Source organism: Chanodichthys erythropterus, chromosome 17 (genome assembly GCF_024489055.1).
Source record: "Chanodichthys erythropterus isolate Z2021 chromosome 17, ASM2448905v1, whole genome shotgun sequence".
NCBI lineage: Eukaryota > Metazoa > Chordata > Actinopteri > Cypriniformes > Xenocyprididae > Chanodichthys > Chanodichthys erythropterus.
Window position 1 is genome coordinate 26,251,085 of NC_090237.1, and position 13,713 is coordinate 26,264,797.

At 33.9% G+C, this 13,713-nt stretch overlaps 1 protein-coding gene across 2 annotated transcripts in view; it reads left to right on the forward strand.

Moving 5' to 3' along the window:
• The window catches only part of egfem1 (EGF-like and EMI domain containing 1), an 85,693-nt gene that overhangs the window by 33,064 nt on the left and 38,916 nt on the right, over positions 1-13,713 (forward strand). For both annotated transcript variants that reach the window (XM_067365191.1, XM_067365192.1), the window contains 10 exons: positions 3,544-3,666; positions 4,269-4,394; positions 4,494-4,616; positions 7,799-7,921; positions 8,142-8,279; positions 8,906-9,022; positions 9,218-9,340; positions 10,452-10,682; positions 10,773-10,904; positions 13,032-13,160. In XM_067365191.1, the coding sequence (XP_067221292.1) occupies positions 3,544-3,666; positions 4,269-4,394; positions 4,494-4,616; positions 7,799-7,921; positions 8,142-8,279; positions 8,906-9,022; positions 9,218-9,340; positions 10,452-10,682; positions 10,773-10,904; positions 13,032-13,160 (1,365 nt within the window). The remainder of the gene's footprint in view (positions 1-3,543; positions 3,667-4,268; positions 4,395-4,493; positions 4,617-7,798; positions 7,922-8,141; positions 8,280-8,905; positions 9,023-9,217; positions 9,341-10,451; positions 10,683-10,772; positions 10,905-13,031; positions 13,161-13,713) is intronic.

Below are 13,713 nucleotides of genomic sequence, written 5' to 3' on the forward strand. Positions count from 1 at the left end.
TGTGTGTGTAAATCTGACTCTGTTCAGACTCTTTGTTGTGGCTGCTCTCGGTTTGTGGGAAATAGTCAGATGGCTGTAATTGAATTCATTAGGGTCTGAAGGTTTAATTAGTGCTAATGAACCACATTCAATAATCCAGTCATGGGGCAGGCAGTATGTTACAGCACTTTGACCTATAGCTGACTGCATACATGCGGAATCTGTAGGAATTCATCCCAAGACAAGAGTCTGACAAAACTCATGTAACACCAAGGAGACTGTAAATGATCTCTCAAATAACTACAATATCATGTATTTTTGAACATTTGCAATGGCTTATACTGGCCAATATATCATTACTGGGAACAATATATCATTACTGGGAAGTAAGTTATGTTGATTTTGGACAGAGTTCTTTGACAAAGTAGTATGAAACTGGACGTTATGCACGCACATGTGAATGTGTTCAGCATAATACATAATATACTGAATGATCAGGTATCATACAGCAGCTCTCTGATTCTAGAACATTTCTCTGAGAATTCTAAAGTTTGATATTTTAAAATTGTCATTGTCAATTTTCTGAATAGGGATGAAAAGGGGTGGAAATTTTCTGGTAAATTTCCAGAAAATTTCCAGGATTTTTGGAAACTTTCTGAAAATTTATCAGAAATGTTCTGCCCCTTTGCATCCCTATTTCTGAACAATTTTCACTTTAACAGTTATATTTTTCAACACAAAAGCCTAATAGTAAGATCTGACAGCTTAGTTCTGTTGTGTTATGACAGTGTGAATTTCTGATAGGAAATCTGCAATGAAATTATGTCTGTGTTTTAACAGATAAAGATTCTTATGATAAAATAAGCAGATGTATAGGATGAATTAAATTTTGTTCACTCCAGACTTATCCATAACTCCATAATCCATATGATTTTCCCCTCAAACATTAACTCCCCCCTTCATAAATACATTCTTTACTGCTTTAACAGATGTTTGCATTTTAAAATGTATGGCATGAAACAAGGCTGTATGCACATTCCTCATAGTGACAGTTTTACAATTACTATTTATGGCAAAACTCTTATTCATTGAACATCATACAGAACTTTTCACAGAACAGAACCAGCACTAACAAAAAAAGTATCTGGTCGTGTTTTTGTACATGAAGACTTCAGATGCAAAAACCTCTAAGTGCATCTGACATTTTTCTTTGAAGTGAGCATTTTTTTTGTTTTTAAATTTACTCTAATCAGTGACATTTGTGAAAATAAGGCAAATTTGTGAAAATTTCTTACTGACTTCATTTGATTTGATATCTGAAGTACCATGCTTACTAGCACAAAAAAACATGGATTAAATTATTTATGAAATAATATTATTTTGTATTTACCAGTGACTTTAACATTTAGATTTTTTTGCTTTACACTGCCCCTATCAGAATCTCCCACTCTGTTGCATTTTGACCCACAGCCATATTTAGACATAAAAGTAAATAAATAAAATTAATTTGGAGACAAATTTAAAGAGGACCTATTATGCCCTTTTACAAAGTCTTGATTTTGTTTTTGGGGTCTACTAGAATAGCTTTTCATTAAGGGTGGGAGAAAAAAAATGATCCATTGATGCATCGCGATTCTCTCTCCAACGACTCTGGATCGATTCTGAGCTAAGTTTTTATTCAGCTGAGCGATGGTGCTGAGTGTGATTTAGAAACACCCAGATTCTGCTTGCTTCCAATTCCTGACACACATACACCACTCAAACCTTCCGTTAAATAATCTTTCATAAAGTTCGGAAAGGTTGAAGTGAATTACAACGACATTCACAGGTTCACTGCACAGGATGCGCTGTGAGAGACGCTTTGTTTGATGTTGCAGTGCGTGGTCTCGCTTGTCGTATTTTCCTTACAAATGCTCTACGAAGGCATCATTTATGTTGTTTAGAATGCATTAGACTTGTATATTTAAAATATGAAAGTCACTTACAAAAGGCTGCTTTCAAATTTCAAAGTGGTTCAATGTACTTGCGTGTCAGTGAAGCCTAAACACAGCCAGTTTTGTATTAAGGGATTAAATGGATAGGACAAGCCATATTACTTATTATATTTCAAAAGAAATCCATGCGTGAATGCAGCTTATTAGATCTCGTGCTGTTTAAATGACAGTAAACATAGAGAAAGTAAATGTTCAGATAATATTAAATAATGAAAGCACTCTTTGTTTATTGCTTGTAATATGTTTCGTTGCTCCTCTTTATTATTTGCTACTTGCTTGTATGTTTTGAAGTTAGCCTATATTAGTTTAAAATTCTTAACATATTGTTTTTTGTATGTTAATTACATTTTTTCAATTTGTAATTAATTTAAAAAGTAGGCCTACTTATAATTACTTATGTAAGGATGTAAATATAAGGATTGTAAGGTTTTTAAGTCGGTAAACTAATTAATTAATAAGAAAAATTGTTTTGGAATTGGATCGTGACTCCCAGAATCGGAATCTGATCGGATCGTGAGGTGACTAAAGACAAAGACTATAGAATAACACAAAACGTGTCACTCGTACTGTTTTGAATGGGAAAAAGCGTAACGTGCAATATGGCGGAATAAGTCCCGCCTTCTAAATAAGAGCCAATCGTGGACCGGTAAAGTCATCGCGTCACTTCATCGGCTGTTGGAATCACCGGTTTCTATAGAAACAGTCAGACGGACATTTAGGTCTGTGCATGTGCATTAGCTTGATCCAGCCTGAAAAATAGTTTTTTTGTCATGATTCGAGCGTTTAGAAACGAAATTTATGAGCCGGTTGTTGTTAGATTTCATTGGTGATTTCAAATATGAAATTTAATCGTAAGGTTGGCGAACAGTTTTGGATAATTTGATGTTTCTCCATTCAAAGAGATAGGAGCTGCATGATGCCCAGGATGCCCGAGAACCGTTTCAAAGATGGCCGCCGAGTGAAATGACTTGTCTTAAAGGGACTTTGCTAAAGATTCCCACCCCTACTTTTCATACTTGAATATTCAAAAAACATAATTTTTTACATATTTTACATTGTTGCAGCAACTCTCTTCCCAGTCTGTCAGTAACACTCTGTTTAGTTCCTGTCTCTATGAAGCTCTTCCTTCTTGAAAATAAGCAAGATGACCAATCCGAGCACATTTCAGTGTGTTCTGATTGGTCAACCGCGTGTTTCGAAAATATCGCGCCCTTCCATCATCTCAACACACAACTAAAACAACTCAACCAGGCCTCGCCACATTTAATTTGCGCATGACTTGGGCAGGAATTTTTTTTAATTAGCAATTTTGTGACTTGAGAAAAAAAACTCAAGACTACAATCAAGGCGTTTCAGGGAGTTCAGAAACAATGCTTGCTGATATAGAGAATAACTCCCTTTGGAGTGACTTTGCAGACCTTTTTCATGTTCAAACAGCAACATTACACACTAAAGAAAGTTGAATAATAGGACCTCTTTAAATAAATAAACAAAAACATTAATCGAAATTCATCAAGTGAAGCCAGAGCATGTCTCAGTTGTTGCATATGTATGCATGCTGTCCCCACAGATGAAGATGAGTGTGAGGAGCTGAACGGTGGTTGCCAGCAGACGTGTGTGAACACACTGGGTTCGTACCACTGTGAGTGCAGTGAGGGTTTCCGCATACATGCCGATGCTCGCACATGCATAGGTAAGATCTTTAAAAATCACATACATGCTCACAAACACATGTATCATGAATAGTATCTCTGTCTTGAGTGGCATCTCTAGCAATGCACTCTGGGAAGGAGAGCAACAGCAGGCTGCCTACAGCCTATTATTTCTGCTAGCTCAACAAACAGCATCAACACAGCAAGTTGAGCTCTGGTTCTGCTGATCTCATCACCCTAAAACAGCCTTTATCCTGTTTTACTGGAGTCTGGATGTGTCATCACTCGGTGACAGGCCTGGCGATGTCATCACAGTAAGAGTACAGCGCTGACCTGTCCCCTGAGACGCCGTAAATCTGCCAACTCAGACACGACATGGAAACATCATCAGTCAGAGAGAAGGAATGAGAACTTTCCAAACTTTTCAATATATACACAAACTCCAAACTGGATTTGATTCAGAAATGTTTTCCCTTCACAATAAAAGCTTTTCTTCCTGTCCAAACAGAAAATCTTAGTTTGCCATTAAAATCTATCAGGGGGTCAGAAGTCTGGGATGTTGGGTACCTGAATGGTAAATAAATGGTTGTAAGAGTGTTAAGAAAGCACTGAGTTGCTGTTTGTATGTGGCCCTTTTTTCCAGTGGTCAACTCTTGCTCCGTAAAGAATGGCGGCTGTGAACACAGGTGTGTCGATTTGGGAAACGAGCAGTACAAGTGTGAATGTCACAGCAACTACCAGCTCAAAAGAGACGGAAAACACTGTGAATGTGAGTTTACATGCATATTACTCTATCTTTGACTTACGTTTTTACTGTAGTAATATTGTGATGGTCATGTGAACACTTGTCTGTGTGTTATTCTCTCAGTGAAGGACCCCTGTAAGGAACATAATGGTGGATGTCCTCATATCTGCAGTAATGTGAATGGACAGGTGCAGTGCAGCTGCAGACCAGGATACAAACTGGCAGCTGACTTCAGGAGATGTGAAGGTTTGTGTACACAGACATGTACCCACATATGCACAAACCTTTTTTTTTTACAGATAAATATTGTTTATCTTGTGCCAGCTTAGACACTGTTTTGTGTCATTTTAATTTCTACCAATAGAATAATTAATAGTCAGTTATGGCTCGTTTCCACCAAGTGGTACGGTTCAGTCCTACGGAAGAGGATTAGGGCCAAGCAATAATAAAAAATAAAACCATCTTGAGATTAAAGTTGTTAAATTTTGAGAAAAAACTCGTTAAATTTCAAGAAAAAAGTTGAGATAAAATGTTGAGAATAAAGTCATTAAATTACGAGAAAAAAAGACTTTTTTCTTGTAATTTAACGACTTTATTCTCATAATTTTATCTCGGCTTTTTTCTCGAAATTTAACGAGTTTTTTCTCGTAATTTATCGCCTTTATTCTCAACCTTTTATCTCAAACTTTTTCTCGAAATTTAACGAGTTTTTTTCTCGAATTTTAACGAGTTTATTCTCAACATTTTATCTAAACTTTTTTCTTGAAATTTAACAAGTTTTTTCTCGTAATTTAATGAGTTTATTCTCAACATTTTATCTCAACCTTTTTCTCGTAATTTAACGAGTTTATTCTCAACATTTTATCTCGGCTTTTTTCTCGAAATTTAATGAGTTTTTCTCGTAATTTAATGACTTTATTCTCAACATTTTATCTCAACTTCTTTCTCCAAGTTTAACGAGTTTTTTACTCGTAATTTAACAAGTTTATTCTCAACATTTTATTTCGACTTTTTTCTCTTAATTTAACGAGTTTATTCTCAACATTTTATCTCGACTTTTTTCTTGAAATTTAACGAGTTTTTTCTCGTAATTTAATGACTTTATTCTCAACATTTTATCTCAACTTCTTTCTCGAAGTTTAACGAGTTTTTTACTCATAATTTAACAAGTTTATTCTCAACATTTTATCTCGATTTTTTTCTTGTAATTTAACGACTTTATTCTCATAATTTTATCTCAACTTTTTTCTTGAAATTTAACAAGTTTTTTCTCGTAATTTAATGAGTTTATTCTCAACATTTTATCTCAACCTTTTTCTCCAATTTTAACGAGTTTATTCTCATAATTTTATCTCGACTTTTTTCTCGAAATTTAACAAGTTTTTTCTCGTAATTTAACGACTTTATTCTCAACATTTTATCTCAAACTTTTTCTCGAAATTTAACACGTTTTTTCTCGTAATTTAATGAGTTTATTCTCAACATTTTATCTCAACCTTTTTCTCGAATTTTAACGAGTTTATTCTCATAATTTTATCTCGACTTTTTTCTCGAAATTTAACGTGTTTTTTTCGTAATTTAACGACTTTATTCTCAACATTTTATCTCGGCTTTTTTCTCTAAATTTAACGAGTTTTTTCTCGTAATTTAATGACTTTATTCTCAACATTTTATCTCAACTTCTTTCTCGAAGTTTAACGAGTTTATTCTCATAATTTTATCTCGACTTTTTTCTCGAAATTTAACGTGTTTTTTTCGTAATTTAACGACTTTATTCTCAACATTTTGTCTCGGCTTTTTTCTCTAAATTTAACGAGTTTTTTCTCGTAATTTAATGACTTTATTCTCAACATTTTATCTCGACTTTTTTCTCGAATTTTAACGAGTTTATTCTCATAATTTTACCTCGACTTTTTTCTCGAAATTTAACGTGTTTTTTTCGTAATTTAACGACTTTATTCTCAACATTTTATCTCGACTTTTTTCTCGAATTTTAACGAGTTTATTCTCAACATTTTATCTCGGCTTTTTTCTCTAAATTTAACGAGTTTTTTCTCGTAATTTAATGACTTTATTCTCAATATTTTATCTCAACTTCTTTCTCGAAGTTTAACGAGTTTTTTACTCGTAATTTAACAAGTTTATTCTCAACATTTTATCTCGACTTTTTTCTCGTAATTTAACGAGTTTTTTCTCGTAATTTAATGACTTTATTCTCAACATTTTATCTCGACTTTTTTCTCGAAGTTTAACGAGTTTTTTACTCGTAATTTAACAAGTTTATTCTCAACATTTTATCTCGACTTTTTTCTCGTAATTTAACGAGTTTATTCTCAACATTTTATCTCGGCTTTTTTCTCAGTTCAGTACATTTTGCGATGGAAAAAAGTCCTTTTGGTAAAAGTACTATTGGTACTATTGTGCTAGGTACCCCAACGGAAAGGTTTCAAAAAAGTGGTACGGTTCCATTCACAACTTCTGAACCGTACCGCTCGGTGGAAACAAGTTATTACAGACATTGTTTTGTTTTTGGTTTTGTTTTATAAATTTAATTGTCATTTACAGATTTACACTGCAAAAAAATGCTGTTCTTACTTAGAATTTTTGTCTTGTTTCCAGTCCAAAATAATCTGCCCTTGGGGTAAGTAAAATAATCTTAATCCAAACTGAAAACAAGATTATATATCTTATTTTCGGTTTGGTATAAGATTATTTTACTTAGCCCACTGGCAGATTATTTTGCTGCTTTTAAGGAAAAACTCACTTAATTTTGACTTATTTTTCTGAAAACAAGAAAATAATTTTTACTTGTCAAGAAAATGCTTCCTGATTTAAGAACTTTATGATATTTTGACTAGAAACAAGACAAAAACTCTAAGTAAGAACAGCATTTTTTGCAGCATTTTTGTTTTTGTTTTATTTATTTTTATTTTATTTTCCTCAGTGCAATTCCATTGGCCACAGCAAATCTTTCTTCAGCTGTGCCATAAAACTGAACTGAACAGTGTCCTTCTCTCTCTCTCTCACACACACACACACACACACGCACACACACACACACTCACACTCACACTCACACACACAGACACAGAGCAGATTACTGCTGTAACGAGCCTGTTGTTAGTTACTGTGTGTGCAGTCTAGTGTAAAGCCATTGATCTAAGTCATGGGTACACATGTTTGTCTGGACCTCATTTTTATGTCCAGACTTTATGAGACAACCTCAGCTGACCCCATGAAGAGACTCTCACCCCTGCTGTGCACACACATACATTGCCACGCTTACACACAGACACATACACACACTCACTCATATTACTGGCATTCAAACTGAATACATTGTGTTTATTTATTTATTGTAAAATACAAACTAGTAGTGAGTTTTACACTGGCATATTTCCTAATTACCCAATGTTTTCCTCTCCCAGACACTGATGAATGTGTGTCTGGTCAGGCTAAGTGTGCTCACGGCTGTGTTAATGTGCCGGGATCGTTCCGTTGTGTGTGTAATCCAGGATTCGAGCTGGGTGCTGATGGGAAACAGTGCTATCGTGAGTACACATACACATTAACACATGCTCTGCGAGTCCTTTAAAATAATGTTAGGTGGAAATCTAAAACACTTTGGAAAACTATTATCAGATTATCTCAGTAGTTCACTGACATGTGGAATTGGTTTATTGGAGCCAAACGGTCTGTGATTGGTCAGTGTATTTGACATGCACCAATCAGTGATCAGAAAACCTTAACATTGAGTGACGCATTCTGCAGGTATAGAGATGGAGATCGTGAACGGCTGTGAGAAAAACAACGGTGGCTGCTCTCATCACTGTGAGCACACCACCAGCGGGCCCCTGTGCTCCTGTAACCAAGGTTACCAGCTCGCTGAGGACCTCAAGACGTGCATAGGTACAGTATGTGCCCCGCTTGATGGTTGTCTAGCAAATCCTTCACTATGTAAAAAGTAGTTATTTTTATATTTTAAATTACTCTACCATATATGTACATTACCATACGCTAAATGTTTTTGAAATAAGTAAAACGGTTATATTGTGAAATATTACAATTTTTAATTCCTGTAATTTTGTCATCTAAAATATTCATTTTAAATAATATAATTCTTTGTAAATGTATGCACAGTTTAATTGAATAATTGTTAAATGATAGACAACAGAATCCCAATAAAAATACATCTGAATTACACTAATTGTATAAATTATATGCAGGCATGTTTTTTAATTGTCCACAAATCCCTAATTAACAATTAAACATATTCAAAATAGTAAAAGTTTAATATCCAACATAAAATTCTCAGGTCACTATTATTCAATGCCAAACACTTAATTTAACCTCAAAACCATTCAGATGGAATAAATCTCACAAATGTTGATGTTCATATGAAAAGTCAAGATGAACCATTTGTGTGTTTTTTGTGTTTTCTACACATTCATTATTTAAATACTTGGCTGCTTTTGTGTGTTAATGTTAACTGTGGATTTTTTTCTCTCTCTTTTTTGTGTGTGTATCGTCTACAGACACTGATGAGTGTGAAAACGGGGAGGCGTGCTGTAGTCACTTCTGTAAAAATTACCCAGGAGGCTATGAGTGTGGCTGTAGACCTGGATACACACCCAACGGCTGCACATGTGATGGTATGTGTGTGCTTTGTTTCATGTCTTCCTCATTTAATCACAGATTGAGGCTTAAATTGATGCTGAACTACATCTTTAACTTTATAGCCTTATACATTATTCTGTTTTTCCATGTTTTCCTCATAAGTGGGCTGTTTAAAGTTGATTTGAGCACATTTACACGAAGTCTGTTTTAATATGAATGTCTCTCTTCAGACATTGATGAGTGTGTGTTCGAGACGTCAGGATGTTCTCAGTACTGTGTAAACACCCTGGGCTCTTATGAGTGTTTCTGTCAGGTGGGCTTCAGACTGGACTACGACCAGAAATCGTGCTCACGTGAGTACAAGTTTGATTGGCTGTTGTTTAGTGCTGACCACATACAGTATGTTTTGTAAATCAGTGTTATTGACACCCAGAAGACATGTTTTGAATTGGTGGAATGTTATATAATCTCTATCAGTGTTATTTTAGTATCATTAAGGTACTATCATGGTTTTTATTAATATTTTGAATTATTTTATATATATATATATATTCTGTTTTCATTTTAAATGTAATTAATGTATTTTTTTTTTTTCAGTTTTAGTAATATTTAAAAATTTTATTATCTATATAATTTTATAAGGTTTTATTTCTGTATTATTTTGAGTTATTTTAGTACATCAAGTTAAACTAAATGAAAAAGAAATGTTAAAATTTTTGGCAATAAAAATAAATAAAACATACTAACATGTTAATATAGTTTTTATTAATATTTTGAATTTGTTTTTATTTTTATATTTTATGTTTTAATTTTAAATTCAGTAAAAGAATTAGTAATTTTGTGTTGTTTTTTTGTTGTAGTTTTTTGTTGTTTTTTATTTTTGTATATTTCTGTTTGTCATTTTTATTTATTTTTTATTTTTTATTAATATTTTGAATTAGTTTTTAATTTGTATATTTTATGTTTTAATTTTAAATTCAGTAAAATTATTAATAATTTTGTTTTTTGTTGTCATTTTACAATTTTTTATTGATATTTTTGTTTGTCTTTTATTTTGTATTTATATTTATTTATATTTTTATTAATATTTTGAATTAGTTGCTATTTTTATATTTTAGGTTTTCATTTTAAATTCAGTAAAAGTATTATTAATTTTGTGTTTTGTTTTTTTTTTAGAAAATTTTTAAAAAATTAAATCAACATAATTTTTTTATAAAATGTTATTTCAGTTGTAGTTTTAGTTAATTTAGGACAGCAAGTTAAATTAATTGACAAGGACAAATGTTGCCTTGGAAATAAACATTTTAAGTTTTTTAAAAAAAAGATTTTCAGTTAAAGTTTAATTTATTTCAAGTCATGAAAGTTATTTTTTATGTTTTTTGTTTTAGTTAACTATAATAACCCTAATCTCTGTTTCTCTGTATATGTCTCTATTCTTCAATCTCTTCCATTTTGCATGTTTAGCTCTCTATGAGAGGGAATTGGAGGAGGAGGAGGAGGAAGAAGACGTGGTTGGCAGTGAAAATGAGCCTGAGGTCCTACGTTTGCCAGACTTGCTGTTCCGGCGCCCCCCTCAGCTGCTGCATTACACTGCCGCTTTACGCAGACCGTATGATGATGACACACACACTTACTACGCAGAACACCCACACAACCAAGAACAGAGAGAGGAGCTGACCATCATCAGCAAGATTAGTAAGAGAAACTAGCAATGTTAACATCAGAACTGTGACATAAACATACAGAAAAAGGATGGACACATATATATTGATCTCTGTGTATCAGTGTGCGAGGAGGGATCATTCGGTGACGACTGCAGTGTGAGCTGTGAGGACTGTGCTAATGGAGGAGTGTGTGCATTAGAGAGGGATCGCTGTGTGTGCGCGCCCGGCTGGACTGGGGTCACCTGTAATGACAGTGAGTGTCTTTATTCTCTACTATCATTGACCTCTGACCTTAACTGAAGCATTAAAGAAATAGGGTTTCATTGTTAAAGGATTAGTTCACTCCAGAATTAAAATTTCCTGATAATTTAGTCACCCAAGATGTCATCCAAGATGTTTTTGTCTTTCTTCACTTGAAAAGAAATTAAGTTTTTTGAGGATTTTTCTCCACATAGTGGAATTCAACAGAGTTCAATGGGTTGAAGGTCCAAATTGAAAGGTCACGAGTGACGTAGGTGGAAATACTGCGGTAGGGCGAAAAACTAGTCTCATTTTCTCCTCCAACTTCAATCGTCTGTTGTTTTGCGTTTTTTTGTAAAGGCTGTTTGACTTAGTCTTTGCATGTTCACTTTGTAGACGCTGGATCGGTACTTCTTCCTTCCGTTATTTAATTATTTATTTTGAATGGGAAAAATTCTTCACAGAAAGATAAAAATCAGCTTAAAAATGCTAATAGTTTAGGGACAAATGTTTGTGTATATTTTGTATATTTTATAGTTTTGTGTCGTTTCTCACATATGATTTAAAGGATTAGTTCACTTTCAAATGAAAACTACCCCAGCGCTTTACTCATCCTCAAGCCATCCTAGGTGTATATGACTTTATTCTTTCTGATGAACACAATCGTTGAAATATTAATAAATATCCTGACGTGTCCATGCTTTATAATGGCAGTGAACGAAACCAAGGAGTATGAGCTGAAGAAAGTGCTTTCATCCACATCCATCCATCATAAACATATTCCACGCGGCTCCGGAGTGTTAATAAAGTCGTTTTAAAGCGATGCGTTTGTGTAAAAAAAAAAAAAAAAAATCATATTTAACAAGTTATATAGTAAAATATCTAGTTTTCGCCAGACCGCCTTCAACTTATGAAGAAAGTATAAACTGGCGTCGCGTCAGTGCTTTTTCCGTAAGTTGAATACGGAAGGCATAGGACTTAAGTTGAATGCGGAAGACAGCCTAGATATTTAGATATTTTTTACACAAATGCATCACTTTGCTTCAGAAGGCCTTTATTAACCCCCGGAAGCATGTGGAGTATGTTTATGATGGATGGTTGTGTATGGAGACACTTTCTTCAGCTTCATACTCGTTGATATCTTTCACTGCTATCATAAAGCTCGGATGCGTCAGGATATTTATTTCTTAATATATCTCTGATTGTGTTCATCAGAAAGAAGAAAGTCTTATACCTAGGATGGCTTGAGGGTGAGTAAAGCTTGGGGTAATTTACATTTGAAAGTGAACTAAACCTTTAAGACTGAAATACTCTGCATGACTTTTAAAATCAGAAAAGTTTTTAAAATACTAGGCATCATACAGTTGCTGATTGTTACATTGGAAAACTGGGCAACCTACACAAAACATCTGAGGATCATACAATACCAGACGTTCAAATTGTTCCGAACACAAAAAACTCACCTCATTGCTAGGAGACGCTTGACAAATTGTCTAAAATTTCGACTTCTCCAATTAGATGGAATCTGCAAAAATCTTTCTTCGTAATTCTGAATACTCAAAATCTGCAGACAGGCTCTGACTTAAAACAACTAACATTAAATCATCCGGACTGCAAATCAAGGCAAAAATCTTAGCAAAAGTTGTGTAGTTGGAGTAACATATAGATATATAAACATGCCAGAATATTAGACTGAGTATAAGACCTAAATTCAGTATATAACGACACACAGGTGCCATTTTTCCTGTTCTTCTTCTTCTTCCCCATCTAGCTGATGTTCAGCTCCCTGCTGTATTTACTCTTACCCTTACCCTTACTTACACAGAAATCCCATCAAGCCCCTGAGCAGAGCAGTTCAATGACTCTAAGCAAAGTACGTCCTGTAGAGACACTATAACTCAACTAGTTCATAACATAAATTGACAGCATGTTGGAAAGCTGCAGTCCTAAGAGCATCTCCACACCCATCATTGTGAATTCACAAGAGCGTGATTTGAGTTTTCCATACCGTCTCATTTTTAATCCACCCTAAAGTCAACAGAAAGTACAGTGGCTGCTGTATATCTCTTGGCCCTTGGCTCCTCTGAGAACCCTAAACATGTATTTACTTATGCATTCTCTCTCTATATATTTCTTTTAGCTTGTGCTGAGGGCACATATGGTGTTCAGTGTAACAGTCTGTGTGTTTGTAAGAATGGGGGCCGCTGTGACCCCGTGACGGGGAAGTGCTTGTGTCCTCCAGGGGTCCAAGGTCTGCACTGTGAAAACGGTACAGCACACATGCTTTATGTCTTCTCTTCTCATTTAACTGTGTTTTTAACATCTTCCAATTCTCATGGCTTGTGATATTCCTCTTTCCTCTGTACTTGCAATGTGTCAATATTCATAACCTTTTTTTTTGTGCTTTTTTTGCATCTCTTTTTTTTGCAATGTTTATTTTTCCCTCTTTTCTAGTCTTTTCTGGGCTGCTGCTTGTTTGATACTCTTAGTGTCTCAGTCTCATTACAATACAATGTATGTCATTTTTAGAAATAAAGTAGCTGTTTTTTTTTAAAGGCAACTTTTAAGGCTAAAAATGTGATTTTATATATATATATATATATATATATATATATATATATATATATATATATATATATATATATATATATATATATATAATATTTTTTTTTTTTTTTAGGTTCTGTAAGTTTTTGGAAAGAAAATAAGATAACACTTTACAATAAGGTTCATTAGTTAACATTAGTTACCTACATTAGTTGAAATGAACCAATAATGAACTTCTACAGCATTTATTAATTTTTGTTAATATTAATTTCAAG